General features: G+C 41.9%; 1 protein-coding gene across 1 annotated transcript; it reads left to right on the top strand.

The window, feature by feature from the left end:
* The first annotated feature begins 972 nt into the window (after window positions 1-972).
* DNA2 (DNA replication helicase/nuclease 2) lies at window positions 973-21,954 on the top strand. Its single transcript, XM_071563577.1, has 21 exons — window positions 973-1,072; window positions 2,509-2,688; window positions 3,705-3,888; window positions 5,130-5,275; window positions 6,414-6,539; window positions 7,395-7,614; window positions 8,854-8,971; window positions 9,268-9,433; window positions 11,317-11,511; window positions 12,426-12,656; window positions 13,130-13,246; window positions 13,351-13,460; window positions 14,490-14,599; window positions 14,954-15,178; window positions 16,738-16,931; window positions 17,037-17,126; window positions 17,221-17,413; window positions 19,347-19,436; window positions 20,064-20,246; window positions 20,365-20,511; window positions 21,084-21,954. Exons 1-21 carry the CDS (start codon window positions 1,062-1,064, stop codon window positions 21,138-21,140), a joined length of 3,093 nt encoding a protein of 1,030 aa, XP_071419678.1. The 5' UTR covers window positions 973-1,061; the 3' UTR covers window positions 21,141-21,954.
* Window positions 21,955-23,143: the final 1,189 nt, after the last annotated feature.

Below are 23,143 nucleotides of genomic sequence, written 5' to 3'. Positions count from 1 at the left end.
GGGCCGGGGTGGGACAGCCTTGACAAAGTGGAAATACACGCCGGCCACGGCTGAGAAAGACGCGGTTCTCCCTCCTAAACCCCCACAGCTCTCAGGGCTCTCCGCAGCCCTCAGAAACCCCCATAGCCCTCAAAACCCTCGTAGCCCTCACAGCCCCCCCACAACCCTCCTAAACCTCCATAGCCCTCAGTGCAGTCCTCATAAACCCCTATAGCACCCGCAGCCCTCATAAACCCACATAGACCTCACAGCTACCGCAGCCCTTATAAGCCCCCATAGATCTCAGAGCTCTCCGCAGCCCTCAAAAACCCCCATTGCCCTGATAGCCCCTATAAACCCCCATAGCCCCTATAGCCCGCATAGCCCACACAGCCCTCCATAGCCCTCAGTGCAGTCCTCATAAACCCCTATAGCACCCACAGCCCTCATAAACCCACACAGACCTCACAGCTACCTCAGCCCTCATAAGCCTCCATAGCTCTCCCAGCCCTCCGGAGCCTCCACAGCCCTCACAAACCCACATAAACCCCCATAGCCCTCGCAGCCTTCCGGAGCCTCCACAGCCCTCACAAACCCACATAAACCTCCATTGCCCTCACAGCCCTCCACAGCTCCCATAGCCCCCATAAAACTCCCAGAGCCCTCACAGCCCTCCGGAGCCTCCACAGCCCTCATACACACGCATAAACCCTCATTGCCCTCACAGCTCTCCACAGCTCCCATAGCCCACATAGGCCATAAAGCCTTTCACAGCCCTCACAAACTCCCACAAACCCCGATAAACCCCCACAACTCTCACAGCCCTCTCCGCCCCTCGCGCGCTCCCTCACGCGCAGGCCCCGCCCACTTCTCCCCGCGCGCCGCTTCCCGCCCTCAGCCCGCGCGCGGGACCTGCCCTGGCGCCGCCTCCCATTGGCTGCTCTGGCGGGGGTGGGCGGGGCCGGCGGCGGAGCTGTGAGGGGCTGAGGGGGCTGCGTGCGGGGCTGTGTGCGGGGCTCTGTGCAGGACGGGCTGTTGCGGTGGGACAGGGAGAGCCGAGGGCCGCGCAGGAGGGCCTGCCCATGGCCGAGAGGTACCTGCCGACTGCGGGGAAAAGTGGCTGGGCGGAGAGAGTCGGGAGCGCGCGGGATTCAAAGTTTAAAATCGCTCCGGGCGCGGAGAGGCGGGCTGGGGTCCTGAGGGCCGACGGGGCCGGAGCGGGGCGGTAGCGGCCTTCCCCAGGCTTGGGGGAGAGCGTGGGAGCGCTCGGGACTGCCTGGGGCAAGCCGTGAGGGTACGTGGTGTTTGCGCAGGGCAGGGCGGCCCCCCGGGGCTCCGACAGGCACCGCTCGGAGTCGGGAGTGCGGCAGGTTTGGCCACTCTGCCCCAGATTTTTGACAGGAAGCTCAGCATGAGCCAACAGTGTGCCCAGGTGGCCAAGAAGGCCAATGAGATCCTGGCCTGGATGAAAACTAGCGTGGCCAGCAGGCCCAGGGCAGTGACCCTTCCCCTGGACTCTGCCTTGGGGAGGCCACACCTTGAGTGTTGTGTTCAGTTCTGGGCCCCTCAGTTCAAGAAAGAGATTGAGGGGCTGGAGCGGGGCCAGAGAAGAGCAAGGAGGCTGGAGAAGGGACTGGAGCACAAGTGCTGTGGGGAGAGGCTGAGGGAGCTGGGGGTGTTCAGCCTGGAGAAGAGGAGGCTCAGAGGTGACCTCAGCACTGTCTGGAACTGCCTGAAGGGAAGTTCTGTCTGGGTGGGGGTTGGTCTCTTCTCCCAGGCACTCAGCAATAGGACAAGGGGGCACGGGCTCAAGCTCTGCCAGGGGAAATTGAAGTTGGAGATGAGAAAAAAATTCTTTTCAGAGAGAGTGCTAAGGCATTGGAATGGGCTGCCCAGAGAGGGGGTGGATTCCCCATCCCTGGAGGTTTTTAAAGTGAGATTGGCCATGGCACTGGCAAAGGGACTGGAGTTGGACCAATGGTTGGACTTGATGATCTCGGAGGTCTTTTCCAACCCAATCCATTCTGTGATTCTGTGAGATCTTGGCTATTGGAAAGCTGAACCTTTAGTGTCAGTCTTCTAGTCACCTTCAGGTTAATAGGTACAAAAAATTACTGCTCCGTGTTTGAGACACGTGGATGACTGTGGGAGTTTGTGTGTGCAGGGAGCTGAGCGATTTCCCACAAGCACAGGGTTTGCAGTACAGTTATAATTAACTTACAAGTGAGTATGGATACGTGGACACCAATTTGAAGCACTAGCTGCAATAAATAGCAAGTTAATTAATATTTTTGTCTCCTTCCCTGTGTGGTCCTACGTTTTTCGTCGCTGTCATTGAGTGACAACATGAAAACATCACTGGAGTGATTTTCTACACTTTACCTGTGTAGAGCTGCAAAACCATACTAAATACATATAAAAATTAAAGAGGGTAAAAGTTGGGCTTATATTTGAAGCTTTTCCTCTGTTTGTGTATAGGTTGCCTGTTTTCAAGTAGTGTTCTGTCTTTGTAATGAGCCATTGCTTCAGTTTTCAGAGGAAAGTGACTGACTGCCCAGACACAACACTCAGGAATGGGCTGAACAACAGATACCGTGTGCTGGAAGTCAGTGTAATACAGAGAAATGGAAGTGACCCTGAGAAACACTTGACAATTACAGCATCTCACTCACTGGAAGAGACAGAGCTGTGCATTCTTCGGAATAGCTGGTAATCCATACAGATAAGTAGATGTCTGAAAAGAGAATGAAATACTGGATTCTTAAGTAAATTTTCTTTGTGCTGCCTTTGTGATGATTTTTACTGTTTTAAGAATCCTCAAACAACCTTTATTTAATATAATATTATCAGTATTTTGGCATAATGGATATTCGTCTTGAGATAACTGATGTCAGGTAACTAGTGCTGAGTGGATATTGCTACCTCACAATTTTAATTTGCCTTTAATTTGCTGTACTAACAAACAGCAACACATTACACTCTAGGCAGGCTATTTTTTTAACTGTTTTGCATTAATTAGAAGTGTTCTTCCAAATTGTGTACCCTCTCTGTGCATATCAATGTACAAGGTCTTATCTGTAAAACATGAGGGTTTTGTGCAGCCTGTTATAATCACATTAGCTTGAGCTCTACTGCTAAAGTTGTTTTCATGTAAGGATAGAATCCTAATTTGGAGTTAATTGCATTGCATGGTGTGTTACAGAAGAAAAGATTGGATGGTATTTTGAAACGCATCAGGGTGAGTGTGTGTGCTGTTTGGGCTTGCTTTTCATTTTCTGTCCAAAACTGAAAGGTGGGAGAAAAGTACAAGGCACTGGTTTTTTGAAGGAAAAAATGTCACACATCTTGAACTCTGAAATTTCTAAAGTGGTACAAATATTTTTAGATTTTCCTGAGTTTCTGAAACAACTAGAATTGTTAAGTGAGAAAGTAGAACTCATGTAATGCAAAAGTGGTAATACATAACAATACTGAGATGTTCAACATAACTGGAATGAGTTGAAGTCAAGAGGATTTCCCTACTTACAGGCTGTCCAGTACTCAAAGTAGTCAGTTTTGTCAGTCAAAATGCCTTTATTCACTTTTAGGTATTATTTAAGCCAACTTCTTAAAAAAGAATCACAATGACCTCCTGTTTCAAAGAAGAATCTGCTGTGTTAGTGTGCGAGTCAGAATATGCTGTGTCCGTAGCTTACCAATGACTGTGCCAATGTGTTCCATTGCAGGGAGTCTGTTCCCGTTGTTCCAGGGGACATCATTCATTTGGAAGGGGAGTGTAGCTCCGGCACCTGGGTCATCACTGACCAGTCGGGGTACCTGGTTCTGTACCCAGACCTGCTGCTGTCGGGCACTACGATATCGAACAGCATTCGGTGTATGAGAAGGGCAGTGTTGAGTGAACGGTTCAGGGTAAGAACTCATCCCAGAGTGTCAGGCCAGTTAATGAGCTACTGTTCCAGTGACTCTGCAATGTCCTTACTGCCTATTCATAATTTTTTCAACATAGAATAATTTGGGATGGAAACTGTCTCTGGTTGAACTTCTTGTGTTTTTTGAGAATTACAGCTGAAATAATCCAGTATTTTGAATGCAATTACTTTTCCACTTAAAGTTCTGGTAACTTCTTTGATAATCTCTTGCCACATTTTATGTGGGTATGAATCCTTTGTGAGGATGTGCCTCTTGTCCGTATGAAAGCATAACCAGTTTGCCAAAAGCCTCTGAAAAATTTAAGTAATTCAGTTAACAGTTGGTGTGGGCTAACTAGAATGTGAATCCAGCTGCTGGATCTTTGAAAGAGGAGAAGTTTCTTGTGATAGTGTCCTTGCTGATATGTGGATGGCGGAGAAGCAACAGCTGCCAGTTTCATCTGTTGAAAACTTCCAGACATGATTAAATGAGTAAGGAAATTGTAATGGAATAGTAAACAGCCTGGCGGGGGGCTGTGACTGAATCAAGAAAGTTAAGTACAGGAGATTAAGACTGAAGTGGTGTCAGCCCATTATTAGAGGAGTAATGGGAATAGAAGAATTGTCTGGGACAGTGCACAGGGTCCTGACATTGGGATAACCCCATCCACCAGCTGTGAGTGCAATCCACAAGTGACTGGTCTGTAGGAGGTACAGTAATACCACAGTGATTGGATTCTCAGTTTGGTGGTGGCTCATGCAGAGCTGGTTTGCTCCCACTTTCAGTTCTGGTGAGTCCACAGAGCCCAGCCCTGCTGATGGGTGTCTGAGCCATTTTGCAGATACTTGGAACGATTCTCTTATGACTTGGTAACACACAGGAAACTGTTTCATGCAAAAAAAACCATGTAAGGTTGTAAAGGTAAGTATTTACAGTATGAAATTCTGCTGTTAATACTGCCCACCTTCTCAAAATTCCTTTTGATCTGTGCCTTTGTTTCTCACCTGTCAACCACATAGGGATTGTGTCCTAACATTATCAGGGTTGGGATAAACATGAGAGAGAGAGAAAGAAGTAGGAGAGACCTGCTTCAATTTGGCTGCTTTCGTAGTCAGGTTTGACTAGACAGTGAGGTGAAAGCTGTCATGGTCTTGCAGTTAAATAAGTGATGTACAGCAAATTTTATAGAAAAGATGGTATGAAGTGGCCTAAATCTTGATGTGTTATAACATCTTTTGCAGGGCTCAGAGTCTGGTTCACGCCAAATGCTCATTGGTACAATTCTTCATGAAATTTTCCAGCAATCTGTAACAAATAACTTGACACAAGAAAAGGTACAAGAACTAGCAAATAAAATCGTGTATGGCCAAAAGTATCTCAAAGAAATGTAAGTAGCATTACAAGAGTTTTTTATTTTTGGAAGACAGGGCAGGAACACTTTGAACTAGGAGATTAAGTTACACTTTGAAAAATGTAGCACTAGTATCAGCAGAGTATTCTGCCACATGACTTTGCTTAATGGAAATTGTCTATCTTTTAGTAAGAGAATTCCCCATTTCATAATGTACTTTAGTTTGCCTTCCCTGCTGAGCTACTTCTGTAGATCTGAACTCTTCTGGAGTAACTAGGGGTGTGTGTGTTTCTTTCTTTCAGGCCAAGCATGTTGTAGTGTTTGTGCCTGTAATGTTAGATTTCCAGGCATCTCCCAAAGCTGATTTAAATGTGACAAACATAATATTGTCCTCAGGAAATTAACTAGAAACTTGTGACTCACTAAGCATTGAATGTCTTGATATTTTCATATTCTTTATCAGCTTACTCAGGGGCTCAGTTGCTGGAAGGCCTTTAACTTATTTTCTCAGAAAGGCTGATAGAAATGCTAGCCAAATAGTCTGAATATTTCCACAAGAAAATGATAAGATAAATGGCTGTCAGCTTTACAGATTCTACTGCAGACTTCATTAAAATGTAATTCTACTCATGTAAAAAAATATATATTTAGACTGTTATAAATTGCATGTTGGGCAATGTCAATATCTGTGAGCCCCAGGTGAGATGGAAGTTAAAATTGTAGAAGCAAGATTTATTACTCTAGCTCTGTTATGAAGGTAATACTTTGAATTGTGACTGCTAAGATTACTTCAAGGCCTTTGTCACTCTGGGCCTCCACAAAACCTTTAATTTGCAATTCCTTTTTGCAAGTGTAGGCCACTATTTGTTGGGATTGAAAAGTAAATTGCATAAGTCTGCTGGCTGTTGCCATTTGCACTTGTTGAACCTCTTTTTGCAAAACCCACTTGTATTTCTCTGTTGCTGTGGAGTAATGATGTGATTCCCAGTGAATGCCAGCACTGAATTAATTGATTTGAACCTTAACAAATCTGTCATTATCTACAATTCATAGACGTTTATTAAACTTGACATTATTTCCGTTGATCTTGTTGATACTAGAGACAAAATGTCTTTAGTAACAGCAGCAAATCTAATATTTCTTTTTCCTTAATGTGCATGGCTTTATTTTTCAGGTATCACTTGAATCTGAAACAAGCAGAAATAATGCAGGAAGTGGAAGAATATTTGCCATCATTTTTTAAATGGGCAGAAGACTTCATGCACAATCCAGCCAACCAAAATCAAATGCAATTAAAACTGTAAGAAGTCAGTCAGAATTAAAAGTTAAAACCATTCTATATTGTGTATCTTGTTTGGTTCACTTTTAATTTCTAGAACAACACTTTTCCTGCACATCTGTTCAGTGATTTATTTGTAGCTAATTCATGGCCTCACTGCCAGTATAACTGATCTTGAGCTTCATGTTTAGCTGCTGTTGTGAGTACTGGGCAAGACATGAAGCCTCAGGATGAACTGACATAAAAACCTTACTGGTCTTAAGCTTCTTGTGAACAGTGTGGTACAAAGTAGAGATTTTAGTAATTAGGAAGGCAAGCACATCTGAGCAGCTGACAAAGCTGGGATTTGCTGTAGATATGTGTAGGGCTGCAAATCAGAATGTGAAACTAGCAATCAAATGGAATTTTTGACTAATGTAACAGTTTTTCTGTGAAATGGTGATTTTACTCAACTGCTGCTGAGCCCTTCTTGTCTGTAGCTTCTTGCTGTTGATTGCAATAACCATTGGGTGTTAAAGTTTCAGTGAAACAGCAGGTCTAGGTAGTATCCATGTGCTACTGTCAAATGTATGGCATTAATCTTTTTGTTTTAGTGTGTGGTTGCTGAGAAAAGACCAAAGATTATTAAAACCAGTGTAAGAGTCTTATTTTAACTTTGAAATTTATGTGAGTAGCAAAACTACAGGTAGTTTCTGATATGGCACTTCCTCTATAATGGACAGAGAGTTTGAGTGAGACCCCATGCATTTCATTTCTATGGTGCCTAAAGAGCACCTGTAATGCCAAAACATTGCATATTTAATTGCAACACATTTTAATGTTTATATATTAAGAATTAAGGGAAATTGTTAACTTCTGGCTTAATTTTCTTCCTAGGTCAAATGGTGAAAAACCAGAAGATGTCTCTGCAAAGATAGAGATTGTAGATATCTTGGACATTGAAGAGAATATCTGGTCCCCCAGGTTTGGGTTGAAGGGAAAGATCGATGTTACAGCCAGGGTGAAAATCCATCGCCAGTCTGGAGTTCAGACTCGGGTCATGCCATTAGAGCTCAAGTCTGGCAAGGAATCCAACTCCATAGAGCACAGGAGTCAGGTACAAGCACCAATGTCTGGTTTCACCCTCAGTGACTGGGTAGCCTTTCCCGGTTGATTACATGACCTGTTTTGTCTTATGAATGTGACCACTTTGAATGGGGTATAATCTAAATTTATGAGTGGCTGATCCTGGCTTGCTCAAAGCTGCTGGTATAAACTGAAAGTGAACTGAGGAGTAAAAAGTACATACATTTACCTCTTTCAAGCACATTTATGGTTTTTATCCTGAAATATCTGTTCTTTGGTCTCTTCTTGCTCATTTTAAGCTGAGATTGGCTGTGGCACTGAGTGCCATGATCTGGTAAAGGGACTGGAGTTGGACCAAGGGTTGGACTTGATGATCTTGGAGGTCTTTTCCAACCCAGTCAATTCTATGATTCTATGAAATATTAGATTGAGGGCAACTGCTTCAGGAATTAGTGTTGTACATATTTCCAGGTAGCTGACCTGATCTAGAGGTAGTAGTCTTATTGTAAGCTTTTTAAGATGCCTTTTAATTTCAGTCCTTGGTCAGGTTATTACTGTTTATGGCTTCCAGAATACTTGTGATAGTGATGGCTGTTCAGCCATATAAATTATGGAAGAGCTGAGTATAGTTTAGAATGTGTTTTGGTTTTAATACTGTGCTGGCATTGCCTGGGGCAGAGATAATTCCTCTCACAGCAGACAGTGTGGGCTGTGTTTGGGTTTGTGCTGAACACAGTGATGATAGTAGAGATGTTTTCATCATTGCTGAGCAGAGCTCACACAGAGCCAAGGCCTTTCCTGCTCCCTGTACTGCCACACTGGGGAGGAGACTGGGCTGCTGGGAAGCTGGGAGGGGACACAGCTGGGAGAGGGATCCCACCTGACCAAAGGGATATTCCAGGCTGCAGAGCTGATCATAATGCTCAGTATTTAAAGTGGGGGAAAGAAGGAGGAAGGTGAAGGGATGTGTTTGGAGTGAGGGTGTTTGTCTTCCCAAGCCACTGCTACATGGGATGGGGCCGTGCTCTCCTGGAGGTGGCTGAACACCTGCTGCCCCTGGAAAGTGGGAATGAATTCCTTGTTTTTCTCTGCTTGTGTGCATGGCTTTTGCTTTTCTTATTAAACTATCTGTCTCAAGCCATGAGTTTTACAGCTTTTCTCTTTCTGATTCCCTCTGTGATCCCACTGGTGGGTCAGTGTGGTGTTGGCTGCTGGTTGGAGTTAAACCACGACCAGCATATTGCAATAAGTTTATATATAATGTTTGCAGGTTGTTCTGTATACACTGTTGAATTTAGAGCGGAGAGCAGATCCTGAAGCTGGATTCCTTCTTTATCTTAAAACTGGTACAATGTATCCTGTCTCTGGGGCGCGCATGGACCGAAGAGGTAAAGTTGTTCCCCTTCCTTGGAAACTGTAATTATCTTACCTATTGCTAAAATCTTTCATGTTAACTGTAAGGTTTACTCTTATGAAAATATCTCTACTTAGGGATGCATCACTTGCTATATCATTACTACCAATAAGCTTATATTAAAAACTATTGTTTTATTAATATGGCACAAGTACTTTGTTATGTGAATAATCACTTCTTAGCTGACTAAAAAGTTGATAGCTAGCTACTTTTGAGTTAGAAATTGTTGCAAACAAAGACAATCAGCTTAATTGGTTCTTTTCTTGACAGAATTAATGAAGTTAAGAAACCACGTGGCCTTCTACTTAACACACAGTACCTACAAATCTGCTGTGGGAAGGCAGCATTCACAGCTTGCTGCTCTGCCTCCTGTGGTTGATGACAGTCAAGCCTGTAAACATTGCTCCCAAATGTACAATTGCTTTCTATACAGCAGGTAAAAAAAAAGTTTGACTCATGTTTTTAATTAAACTTGAATAATCATAGCTTTTGATACAGTGATTTCATTTTTGTGGTTGAGTTTCTTATTTCTTTATTGAGGACTCCTGCACCCCAAAAAATCTTTCACAGACTCCTCTGTGACTTTTATAATACAAGTTCAGATCTTGCAGAGACTTAATATTTGCTCAAGTACATTTCTGCAAGAGAAAATCTGAGATAAATCTCAACAAAATACTTGATGATAATAACAGACCTAAGTTAATAATACTTAAGATTTAAAAAAGCTGTATTCTTGCAACTCTCTGAAAGAGGGAGTCTTTTGGGCCTGAATTCTGGCTGGATAATAACTCTGAGTCTATAAAAGGTTGTTTCCCTCTAGGCTATCACACAGATAATGATATATTTATATTATTCTGCTGAAGTGTTATTGCATCTCCTGTTAAAGAGAAGTAGTGAGCAACTAATTGATAAATTTTCACATAAATTAGTCTTTGTGCTGCACAAAACCAGAACAAAAATCATATACTGAAGAGATCAGATATGTTAGAAAAACAGAGCCTTTGGGGTGATCTTGTGTAAACAGAGTGACTATTTAAAGTTGTTGGGGTAAAAGTGCATGTGGAGGGAGCTTTGTGGGCATCCATGATAGTTTTTGTAAACTAGGTTTGTGCAATGTTCCTTCTAATACTCTGTTGCTACAGAAACAAGTTGTTACTAGCTGGGTATCCATTGACTTCTGAATTAACTTTCTGCTATTTGGCTGTATTTTGTATGTGTGATTGGGTATAATTTCTGTTGGTGTTCATTTTTGAGATAAACTGACCTAAAGTTTGCTTGTGTATTAACTATTAACTCCCTTTTGCTTATCCAGATATCAATCTAGTATTCATATATTACAATAAGAGGAGTAAAAAATCAACTATGTAAATGTATACAGTACTATCTTTGCAATGTCTTTAATTGGTATTTGTTTAACTTATTGTCCTTGATAGTTCAAAATCACAGAGATGGTGTAAAGTTACTGATAGAAGATTATTCATATGAACAAAGGATGCAGATTCAACTTGATTTCAGTGATGATAGATTAATCTATTGTCTCGGTTTGAGGGGAAAAACCAAAATGTTTTACCCACAAGCAGGGGAGGGGCCTCCTCCTCAATAATCACACCACTCTTTATCAAATTTAAGAAAAGGAATTTTAATACAAGAAGGATAACTGCTATATATATATATATATATGTAAACAGACTAGTGCAACCCACTTCCCCAACACCATAAGGGGAAAAAAAAAAAACAACAACAACAAAACCCAGCAGGTTTTCCTCCGGGAGAAAAGGTTATACTTAAGTGTCCTTGTCACAGCCCGCTGGCTGCAGAGTGAGTTTCAGTCCCTCTCCAGCGAAACAGACGAGCAGTGGGCTTTCAGATGGACTCAGTCTCTTTCCCTTGTGTTCCCCGTCCAAGAAGCAGAAAAGGTACGAGCGACCAGCAGCAAATCCAAGGCAGGTAGCAGCACGGCAGGAAAAAGTAATCCGAAGTAGGCAGCGGCAAGACAGCCAGGGAAAACCCCAGCAGTAACCAGCAGGGCAGCCTGCCTCCTTGGAGCCCCCACTCCCCCCTTCCGCCGAGCCAAGACTGAGGAGAATATCCAAAAAAAACCAAAAGAGACAAACCTGCCCCCACCCCAGCGATCACAGTTAACTACTTCTTTTGTCAACCGCTGGCCTGGGCAGTTAAGTGGCAGGGGAGAGAATTTACATAATAATCCCAAACTACAACATCTATCTGCTATGTTATTTACATTTTCAGTATGTATATATACACTTGCAAGAAAATAGGTCCAGGGTGACTCTTTCCCATGATTGGTTCTATTCCTAGAGCTGTAGAGCAGCAGATGGCCAGTGTGTCCTTCCCTCCTGCTCTGGTGCCTGTTATTGACAGAGAGACCCAGCACCTGAAACCCTCCCACTTAGAGTATTTCAGCCTGTGGTACCTGATGTTAACCCTGGAGCTGCAAAGTGGAGAGGGGAGAAAGGGATATAAAAATATATGGATGATTCCTTCTTCAGAGAGGTAAGGTGTGATTTCTAACCTAATGCAAATGATGCTTCCTTCAGTAACTGCAAGTGAGACATTGTCCACTCGTGTTTTCACTGCAAGGAAAGCTGGATGTTCTCCAGTGCTTGCATAAATAGTCAAATGTGCTACTTGTTTTATTCAGACATGACCTAATGGAGACATTAGCCTGATTAATTTACTGGTTTTATATTTGCACTGTCATGTTTGGTTGTTGTTATGTCACACACAGGAAGTGGGAAGCTACAACCTCAGTCCTGAGAAGCAGAAGAGGTGCAATTTTGTTTGTGTCTCTGTGAACTGAGGCTGGTGCTGACTGTGAGCCCAGTTCATAATGCTGTTTCTGAAGGTTTTCTGGACACACTGGTGTGTTTTGGAGCATAATCCTTGGTGTGGCCATGGGTGTGGGTGGAGGCAGACTAAGGGCTCCTGTGAGCTGGGTTGGCATGTTATGTGTCACTTAGTCCAGCAGGTGTGTGAAAAATCACTGGCTGTTTGCACATCTCAAGTTGTCTGTAGAAGGGAAATGTAGCAGGGCTGTTTTAAGTGAAACAAGCAACTCCATAAGCAAATACAGAAATACAGTGGATCCATATATTTCAGTATTTGTTTTTTAAAAGGAACCTATGAGTCACTTCAGTCTAGGTATTAGAATCTGTTCTTGATACAAATACAAGAATTATACGTATTTTTACAATCCTTTTCTGGTTCTTTTCTTTTGTAAAATGACCGATCAGTCTTCCCAGTTCTTGTTGTGTTTGGGTGTTATTTGTTGCTTTGGGGATTTTTGTTGTGTTTTGGTGGTTGGTTGTGGGTGATATTTCTTTTTAGTTTTGTGTGGGTTTTTTCAGTATTTCTCTTCCTGAGAGGTTATTAATATTAAAATATGTTTCTTTTTCTAATATCTTCAGAGAAAAGGCTGGAGATTGCATTGGAAACATCATTAGAGTTGATGAAGTACGTGAGATTTCCGAGGGACAGTATCTACATTTTTTCCAACGTAGAGCTGGTGCCATACCTGGAACAAACCTGTTGGCTGGTGATCGAGTGGTTGTGAGTGGAGAGGAAAAGGGTTTACTTGGTTTGGCTACTGGCTATGTTAGAGAAGTCAGTGGAACAAAAGTCTCCTGTTTGTTGGGCAGGTAATTGGATAAAAAGAAAACTATCTGTTTGCAGACTGTGGTCCTGCCTTCAGGGAGGGCACCTCAGCTTAAAAGCTGTGACATGTTCTAACTCCTGCTGCTGGGCTTGGGGCAGTACCCTTCAGAAATTCCCTTCTCCTGATGGAAAATGTCAATACTTGGCCAATGGAAATGCCTGTGGATTTAATGAAGTTGTTTGGGAAAAGCAAGTTTAAACTCCGTTTACTAACACCTCCAGCATGAGGCTGTGTGGTTACAGTAATACCCACAACTTTCATTATTCAGTCTGTGTTGTCTTTAAACTGAACTCTGAGCATGTTGTGCCCAGATCAGCTAACAGTGTATCTTTATTAGCTAATGCTTCACTCAGGGATCTCTCTAAGTTACCATTTAACACTTAGCAGTAAGTCCTTAATCATCAACATCCTGCTGGTAACCAGAACTGTTTTCTCCATGTTACTGTCACCCTTCAGGAATTTGTCAAAGCTCCCCAGGAACACCATATTTAGGTTGGATCACGAAGAAGGAGATTTTGGTATAGGAGTCCCTTTTGAGAATCTTTCTAAATTGATGGAAGATTCCCCAGTCAGGTATGAAAACTCAAATTAATTTCGTGCTTTCAATATTTTCAGATAAAGTTTCTTAACTGGTAACTCTTCTTGCAACTCTTGTTGTGTTTTATTTTTATCCACAGCGAAAGGCTCCGCAACTTGATAATTGACTTCCAGAAACCATGTTTCATTCAGCACTTGAGCTCTGTCCTTCCCCCAGAAGCAAAAGAAACTGTTGCAAATATTTTAAAAGGTACAAAATTACTTTTCCCCCACATTCTCTGTTTCATAGTGTGTCTGTAGACAAAGCATTTATCATGCTAAATATAAAGGGCTTTTCCTCCTTTGGGGTCCAGAGGTAGTTTTAAGCTTAAAGATTAAAACCAAGTTCTTACCTTGCAGTTGAAGACTAATTTAATCACAGGAAGGCCTGACCAGACATTTGTTTACAGCTTGATTTTACTTTTGTTAGTTGGTGCAGCTTGCAGTTTCAGACAGAGTGCCATATGATTACCTCTATAACCTTTACAAAAGGAAGGAACAGGGACAGCTCTTGGGATGGAGGAAGCTGTCCTTGAGGGAGAGGAGGGAGCTGGGCTTTGGTGTAAGCATTCCCTTGTATAGTCACTCTTGCTGTCTTGTGGGCTACTGTGTGATGCTCTGTGGCACTTAAAACAAAAACTCGTGTAGGTATGGGGCAGTATCTTGTGTTTGCTGAAAATGTTTCCTTGTTCTTTGAGAGAGCTGCCTGTGAAAAGAGGAATTGAACTAAATTCTCTCAGAGCAAATTGATTTTTTATAAAACTCAGTTTGAAGACTTACTTTGTTTGAGATTTGCCTAATCCAAATAGCTGGAATGTGCTGCTTATTTGGCTCAGACTGGGGAAAACCAGCTCTGGTGTGATGTTTGTTCTAAGCAAGATGCTGCTGTATGTGCAGCTCAGCCCCCTTTGCTGTGAGCTGTGTTTGAATGTGAAAGAGGGGATGGTCATACACAATGTATGGAGGTGGGCATTTAGGGTATTAGAAAAAAGTCACAGAAGATCTAAAAATAAAAATGTCTTCAGTGACTTATTTCTAGGATTGTAGTGCAGACCCTTTACTTCTTATCTTGTGTATTGTGTTTAATGTCGTATCTTCATTAGAATTCACAGACTTTGCTCAGTTCTTGTCTTTATTAAGGGCTTTAGTGGAGGAGGAAATTACAGTTTTGTAGTAATTACTGAAGTTAAAGCAATTATGATGAAGTGTAGTAATTTAATTCTGATTTTTTTTCTAAAAGGTCTAAATAAGCCTCAGAAACAAGCAATGAAACAAGTGCTTCTTTCAAAAGACTACACACTTATTGTGGGTATGCCTGGAACAGGAAAAACCACTACAATATGTGCTCTAGTAAGATCATGTACCTTGATATTTAATTTTATGTGATATTTAGAGGATAGCGTTAAACAAACTGAATAATGTCCATAAATTAATTGTCATGACTTAACCTAATGGTATCTGTGTAATTTCAAAGAAGAAAACACACTTCTTTTTACCTAAGAACTAAAATTTTATTTTATGGAATAGGATTGTCTGTTGCCTGTGTAGGAGTGTCTGTGGGAGGGAAGAGATTGAAGTGTGATATTTAATCACTTCTGTGATGCTTTAGTGTTAAAATTCTTTGGCTTCAAATATCAGCAAGTCCTCAAATCCTGAGGTGCAGCTCAGAAAAGGAAACTTTTCTTTCCCTTTTCCACTCATTAGGTGAGAATTCTTTCTGCCTGTGGCTTCAGTGTCCTTCTGACTAGTTTTACACACACAGCTGTGGACAACATCCTGCTGAAGTTGGCCAAATTCAGAGTTGGTTTCTTGCGCTTAGGGCGAGCCCAGAAGGTCCATCCAGATATTCGGAAATACACAGAAGAAGAAATTTGCAGGTCCAGATCCATTAAGTCTGTCACAGATTTGGAAGAGCTCTATAACAGTCAGGTGAGAAAAGTGGTTTTTTGCTGCAAGTTATTAAAGATAATTACATTAGTGTTTTACGTGTGGATGCTGTGCGGAGGGAACCCATCCCAGGGGTGTGAGCTCCTGTAAGAAACATGAGCTGAAAAAGATATTCAGTCTTTGCACTGCTTCAATTTCTTTATAGCTGATAATGACCAACAGTGCAGTGACCCTTCCCCTGTACTCTGTGCTGGTGAGGCCACACCTTGAGTGTTGTGTTCAGTTCTGGGCCCCTCAGTTGAGGAAAGAGATTGAGGGGCTGGAGCGGGGCCAGAGAAGAGCAACGAGGCTGGAGAAGGGACTGGAGCACAAGTGCTGTGGGCAGAAGCTGAGGGAGCTGGGGGTGTTTAGCCTGGAGAAGAGGAGGCTCAGAGGTGACCTCAGCACTGTCTGGAACTGCCTGAAGGGCAGTTCTGTCTGGGTGGGGGTTGATCTCTTCTCCCAGGCACTCAGCAATAGGACAAGAGGGCACGATGGGCTCAAGCTCTGCCAGGGGAAATTGAAGTTGGAGAGCAGAAAACCTTCTTTGCAGAGAGAGTGCTCAGGCATTGGAATGGGCTGCCCAGAGAGGGGGTGGATTCCCCATCCCTGGAGGTTTTTAAAGTGAGATTGGCCGTGGCACTGAGTGCCATGATCTGGTAAATGGACTGGAGTTGGCCCAAGGGTTGGACTTGATGATCTCTGAGGTCTTTTCCAACCCAATCCATTCTAGGATTCTGTGATAACTGGCTGAAAGTTGAGCAGCATTGTCTATGTCCACACAGAGTAACTTAGCATTGTAAGTAGTAAGTCCCAAAGACTCCAGTACTTTATCTGAGATCTTGTTAGGGGCAGAGGTGATGAAGCGCTGCAGCCTCCTCTGACATTATTCACATATTGTTGCTGTTTGTCCCTTCTCCCTCCTACCTGTGCTCATGGTGCCTTTAGAACAATCAGAGATTGGGAAGGGGACGTGGAGTGCTGTGCAACTGACCTGGTCAAACACTTATTTTTGACTGAAAGATTAGTGCTGTCTGTGTGAATATCAGTGCACACCATAATGGGAGCTGAGTCTCGTGAGTCAGTGAGAGCTTTAAATTAAATTGGCTGAAAGAATAAAATTTGGTGGTAGTTGGAGTAAATGCCAACATTGCAAAAGGTGCCATTTACTCTTATTGATAAGCATTGCAGGGAATGGTTGAAGTCATAAGGGAAGTGACTTTTAGTCATTTTTGATTGCCATGGAAGCACAGCAGTGGGAAGAAGTGTGCTGCTGTTTTATCTTCTGTTTGGAATTAAAAAAACCAAACCACCAAGTTTTTCACAGTGGTCACTTCAGCACACTCCATGAAGTGTATATGCATAGAACTCTGAACACATGGCAGGAACAAGTTATTTGCTACAGCCTACTCTAAAGCTGCTTTTGTTTGTCACTTGCAATTGATGCAAGAATATGTCAAGCTGCTTAGTATAGTGGGAAATATTTTTTCTTTTAACCTGGGACACATAGTACTAAAGCATATAAAATGTACCTTATCCTTAAAGTCTGTCTCAATTTTCAGCCAGTGGTAGCAACGTCTTGCATGGGAGTGAATCACCCTATCTTTGTTCAGAAGCAATTTGATTTCTGTATAGTGGATGAAGCTTCCCAGATAAGCCAGCTCATCTGCCTGGGCCCACTGTTCTGCTCCAAAAGGTTTGTGCTGGTGGGGGATCACCAGCAGCTGCCTCCACTTGTGCTGAATGCAGAAGCCAGGTAAGATAAAATGCTGCTGGACAATTACTAGTAATGAGTTCTAGGAAAGCTCTTGCAGTGTTCTGACTTGACCCACTTTTGGCTTTTGTTTTTGTGTTGTAACAGAGATCTTGGCATGAGTGAAAGCTTATTTAAAAGGCTGGAACAAAACCAAAATGCTGTTGTCCAATTAACTGTGCAATACAGAATGAATAGGTACTTTAAACATTTTTTTTACTATATTGTGTTTTTAAAGTGGGATTGAAATGGCAAGACTTTTATGCCTTTTCTTGTGTTTTTAAATCTTCAGTAAGATTATGTCACTGAGTAATATGTTAGTGTATGAAGGCAAACTGGAGTGTGGCTCAGAGAAGGTGTCAAATGCCACTGTGAACTTGCCCAACCTAAAAAAATTGAAACTGGACCTTGTGGGGCCTTCAAAAACGTGGCTGAAAGAAGTGCTTGATCCAGACACCCCTGTGTGCTTTCTCAACACAGAGAAGGTAATCATATTGTTCATCTAGTAATCATAGAAAAATAATGAGGAAGCTGGAGTTTCTGTTTCATTTTGAATGGTTTTTTTCCCTAGAAAGCCCATCTTGAGTGTAAGGCAACTGTTCTGTTTGTAGGAGTAAAGTTTCTCTTTCCAAAACATTCTTGGTTTTGTTGAGCCATAAGGCTATAATATCATTCACCCTTTTGGACTTTGTGTCAGAATTCCATGTATTGTGGTGGTCATGCTGAGAAATGGAAAAGCCCCCACTGAACACAAGACCAAACAAAACCAGCGTTTATTTTCTTTGACTTCATAGCAGGGTTTTTTCCTGTGCTGTTTGTAGTGTAACCAAGGAAAGTTGATGAAGAAATATTCTTGAGGGGGATACAAAAACAGGGAGAAAGGAGAACAGAAAACACCACTATGCCAGCAGGAAGCTTACATTTATTATGCTTGCTTTTTTGAAAAAAAAAAGAAAAAAGCGCCTCTATTGTTTTCTGTTCAACAATGTAACATGTTTGTGACAGCAGTGGCAAATCTCTGCCTCTTTCCTGCCAAGCCCTGTGTCAGTCTGCACTTCTGACAGCTTGGGCCTGGATGTTGAAAAATTACATCCTTGATTTAGGACAAGTCTCCATAGAAATTCCAGGCCAAAGCTGTTTTTGTTGGGGGTTCTCTTGGTGTGCTGTGTCAACATGAGACATAAGCATGTATTGTCATAAGCATGATTTACCTTCTAGAACTTCTTTCCTTCAAATAATTTTTGTTTAGTTTTTGGCTACTGGGGATGGAAATCAACGGTTCAGTAAAACAGTGTTTTTCTTCTGGGAGAAAACTTGAGCACGTGCAGTTTGGAGGCTTCTTAGATGTAATGTTTTCAGGATAGTTAAAAAAAAGGTAAGACTAGTTGTAATAGGATTCTGGGAGTGCTACTTTAAGTTAGACTATAGCACCTCCCATTTTAAGTGGCAGTGCTGTCATCAGAATTGGGATGGGAAACAGAACATGATGAAGGTGTTGGAGCAAGATCAAGTGGCATCTAAGAAAGCATTGATGTGTGTCAGTATCAGAGGCAAACAGAGGAATGGTTGTGGTAGAAAATGGCAGGAAATGAGTAAGGTTGTAAATGGAGTTTGGAGCTGGAGAGCAGTTTAGTGTGTGTTCAGTTTTACAGTCCTTGTAAATGAAGAGGTTTGTCTGACCCCAGATGTTGCTGGCCAGTTCACTGGAAGGACACCATCAGGGACACAGAGATACTTCAGCTTTAGAGAAGGCATGAGCTGAGCAAAGAGAATAAACTACAGAACTGTGATTTCACAGTGACAGGAGGTCACATTCTGTGCTTGTTCATGGCTTTTTGGCCTCCTTCATTCATACATTATGTAGGGAAAGGGAGTCAATAGTTAAGAAATGGCAAATTCAGTGTATACCCTTTAAAGGTTCAGGAGTTCAATTTAATGCTGCCATTTTGGATTGTTCTTGCTTTAGTTTTAAATTAGACTTTCACACATGTGAAAAAATAATCCTTTATGCCACAAACTGGGGAATATTCACTGCAAACACTGCTGTATGGAGGGTGTTGAAACAGAATCCCATGTGAAATGTAATTTGCTCTCTTACCCTGTCAGGCTGAGAAATGTCCATTTTGGGGTTTTTTGTTCTATATTGTGAGAGTTGTAAAGTCAGAGGTTTAAGGTCTGGCAGTTTCTTGAAATGACAGCTAGTTCTAGCAACTCATTTCAGCAGACTGTTCCAACTTGGTTTGCCAATGCAGTTGCTTTACATTATAGGCTCTTCTGATTAGTAAAACTTAACATTTAGCTGTATTTTTTAGATTAAAACTCTTGGTGTAAACCCACATGATACAATGAGTTAGGAATCAGAATATAGTATGCCATTATAGACAGCAAACATAATTATGTTTTGTTTATATTTTGAAGATCCCAGCACCAGAACAAGCAGGAAAAGGTGGCATAAGTAATGTGACAGAAGCTAAAATAGTGCTGTTCCTCACATCTTTATTCATTAAGGTAACTTTTACTTTGTTACACTGTTTGGAGGGACAGCTTTGTAACTCATGGTTTTTAAATTGCTGTGGTAATGGCAACTCTGTGCTTTGGGTTATTCTTCCAGGGGTAATCTGAAGGATAAATCAAAGGTTGGACTGCATGTCAGTGTAGTGAGGAGCCTGAGGTCTGCAATCCCTTCCCTGTCCCTCACCTGGCTACATTTGAGATGTGGGAAAAAAAAAATAATCTGGATGTCAAATTCTTTCAAGTGATGAGGACTTTATTGAGAGGGATGGGAGAGGATTTGCTTGTGTCCCTTATTTCATCCAGTCAGTTTAAGGAGTAGTACAGACTAGGAGTTCTGAATGTTCATCTCACAGTTTGACAAAGAAAGAAAAAAGGATTTCAAGGATATCTGTCTTTGTGCTAAGTTAAGGCAAAGCTTGGGAACTTGCAGTAACTAATGTTTTCTATTTTCTTTGGTTAATGCCAGTTATACCTGGAGTTCCACTGACGACTTAGTGTAGATACAACATCTTGCAGCACTGTTTAAAAAAAAAGTCAGGAAATCCTTGAGGGTCTTGTGATGGTGCTGAGTTTCCCCAGGCAACTGCAGTGACAGTTGCTTTGTGTTCCTGCTTCCCTCAGGCTGGCTGCAAGCCTTCAGACATTGGCATTATATCACCCTACAGACACCAGCTAAAAACAATCACTGATTTGATGGCCAAACTGAAGGAGAACAGAGTGGAAGTCAACACAGTGGACAAATACCAAGGAAGAGACAAAAGTATCATAATTGTGTCTTTCGTTAGGAACAGTAACGATGAAAATGTAAGTTGGTCATAATAACTTTGTTTCCATCAATTTCAGTAGTCAGATGCCTTTTGAAAACGGGTGTTTTATCTGCATTAAGTGGGAATAATAAAAGCAAGTGGCATTTGTTTGACAGCTTGGCAACCTGCTGAAGGACTGGCGGCGTCTGAATGTTGCCATCACCAGGGCCAAGCACAAGCTGGTGATGGTGGGCTGTGTGCCATCCCTGTGCCATTACCCTCCCCTGGAGAAGCTCCTCTGCCACCTGCAGGCCCAGGCAATGATATCCTTTTTCTGCACCTTCTTGGAAAGGGGAAAGGGGAAAGGTAAGGGTGACTTACTGAGATCTGAGGTGAGCATGGGAAGGTCTTTGATTATGTAGGTTATGTTTTTAACAGTGATTTGCAACCAGCACGAAATGTGCTAATTAAATTTGCCACAAGTGTACTCGAGATCAAGAACTGGAAAAAGTCTGTGCTGATTTTCCAGTCAACTTTGACATAATTTTTTTAATTTTGAGGCCTGAATTTCTGATTTTTAATGCTTTTGCATTGTTTTCTGTGGTCATCCTCGTTTCTTGGCATCTTAATGGCAGTGTGATTGCTTTCTTCAGAAATACCAAGCACTGCTTCATGGATAATCTTGCTGGATAGGAAACTAGTGTTGCTTTCAGGTGACCTGCTCGTTTTTCCTTTCTCTCTGGCCCTGTGCTGAGTAAACTTTAGCTATGGCTGTTTCCACCTCCTATTTAAACAGGAAATAACCTTATTAGCAGCTTTCTTTGCAAACAGCAATACACACTCAGACAGGTTTGGTGAAAGTGATTGTTGTCAAAATGCTTCCTTAACTTGCTACATCTTGAATCTTCCAGCAGGAGCCCATGAAAGTATCCACAAGTGTAACATCCTGTGAGTGTGAAGATGGGAAGTTTTGCAGGCATTTGTATCTTTTCTTTTGCTGTTGGTTAATGTAAAGAGCTGGTTAGTGGGTTATGAGTGCATTGTTTAGTCTGAATGAAGCCAAACCTGGAACATGCAATTACTTTAAAAGTTTCCTTTCAGTAAAATAACACTCATTTCTGTGTTGTGCTGTTGGGAAAAAAAGTAGGGAAAACCTTCTCTAAAGCATCACATTCTTCTTTAAACTCTCCACCCCTGTATTTTGAAATGCTGGAGTATTTTATATTGATATACCTAATGTAATTAATCCCTCATAGGAAGATCCTTTGATGGCTTTTCTAATCTCTTCATTTTGCACACATCAGGGAGAAATGTGATGCTGATTGACTTAATTCCCTGTTATTAACTGATGTGTACAGCAGGTCAGTCTGAAGTGAAATGCTTCATGGTAGAACTCTATTTTCAGTTTGTCTGATCTGTAGTCTGCCAAACTTCCCCAAGAAACAAAGCTGGAGGTGCTGACTAAGAAGTTTACATTTTATTTTTTTACATATGAATAATAGCAAACACCCTTTACTTGAGAGATCTTTGTGGTTTTATGCTACCTCATATTCTAGACTAAAGACACCAGGAAGTTTCTTTCCAAGGTTGCAGATGGAAACATCAATTGTCTTTATTCTTCAGAATCATTAGCATTTGTTTGCTCTTGGATCAATGTCAAGTAGCTGTGTGCATACAGGTGCAGACAAGCTTGTTAAATGTGGGCATTTCCCTTCTTTTACACTGCTCCCTACCTCTTTGTAATGTTTGAAATAATAAAAGTATGCTGTTGGTTTTGTTATAGTTGTTTAAACTTTGTTAATACTTTGCTTTTTATATAATGCACCTATTTCAAACAATAATTTGAGTGGCTGTCACAATATCCTTGTTTTTTTGGGTGAAAATACGTTGCTGCATCAACTGTGTCTGTGCTCTGGGTCTTCCAAAAGATGAAAAAATAGGGGAAAATACACTGTTCATTGTAGTGGCAATTTCAGAATAACACACACTCATTTAAAAGACTTTTCTTTCTGTGTTTAGGATCTATTAAATACTAAGATAAAGCTAATATATTTTCTTACACCAAGTTATGCTTATCCAGGAAACAATCTCCATGCTATTAAAAAGTTAATAAGTAAGTTAGAGCACAAGAACATTTCCTTATCTACTTAAACATGCATCCTTCCTTCTTGTTGGTTGGTAAAGGGCAGATTGAGCAGCGATCTACAGGTGAAACAATGTTTTGATCTGGTAACAAAATTGAGATGAGATTCTCTATAACACTCTGTGAGTATATATAGTGAGTACATGTAGCAAAGAAGTATCTTCTGGAAGTTAAGGGTCATTTTTTCTGTGTGCTGTCTTTAAAACAGCTTTCCCATTCAGACCCAGCCACTGAACTGCTGGAAAACACACGGACATGTGCCTGGTGTGTTGTATGTTGCTGGGGTTCTCAAAAACAACAAAAGAGGAAGTTGTTTTATGCCAGATGAGTAGGATCAGAGCCTGACTATTAGAACTGTTGAATATTTAAATGTGTGTGTTCCTTTTTTCTTTTAAGAGGTGGGAATGGTGGATGTCAGAAGCGTCCCTGTCACCATGGGCTGTTGTAGCCCTGCCCTGTCCTTTGGTCCTTCCTTGCAGGCCCAGGCAGTGATGGCCCTTTTCTCTGTGCTGTTTTCTGTGCAGCCTCTGAAGCTGAGCAAGGTAAAGGACACCTTTTTGTTCTACAGCTTGCTGTTTAGCCTTGCCTAAGAAGGGGAGAGGGAATCACAGACTAATGTAGAATCAGAATCATAGACTAGTCTGAGCTGGAAGAGACCCACAAGGATCATGGAGTCCAACTCCAGTCAGTGGCCCACAGAGGGGATTGAAATCATGACCTTGGCATTATTACAACCAAGTTTTAACCAACTGAGCTGATCTCAGGGAAGATCAGGATGTAGAATAATTATTAAACAAATTGTAGTGCTTAGG

Source organism: Pithys albifrons, chromosome 9, assembly GCF_047495875.1.
Source record: "Pithys albifrons albifrons isolate INPA30051 chromosome 9, PitAlb_v1, whole genome shotgun sequence".
NCBI lineage: Eukaryota > Metazoa > Chordata > Aves > Passeriformes > Thamnophilidae > Pithys > Pithys albifrons.
The sequence above is the reverse complement of the archived record's forward strand: the minus strand, read 5'-3'. Positions and strand labels throughout refer to the sequence as shown.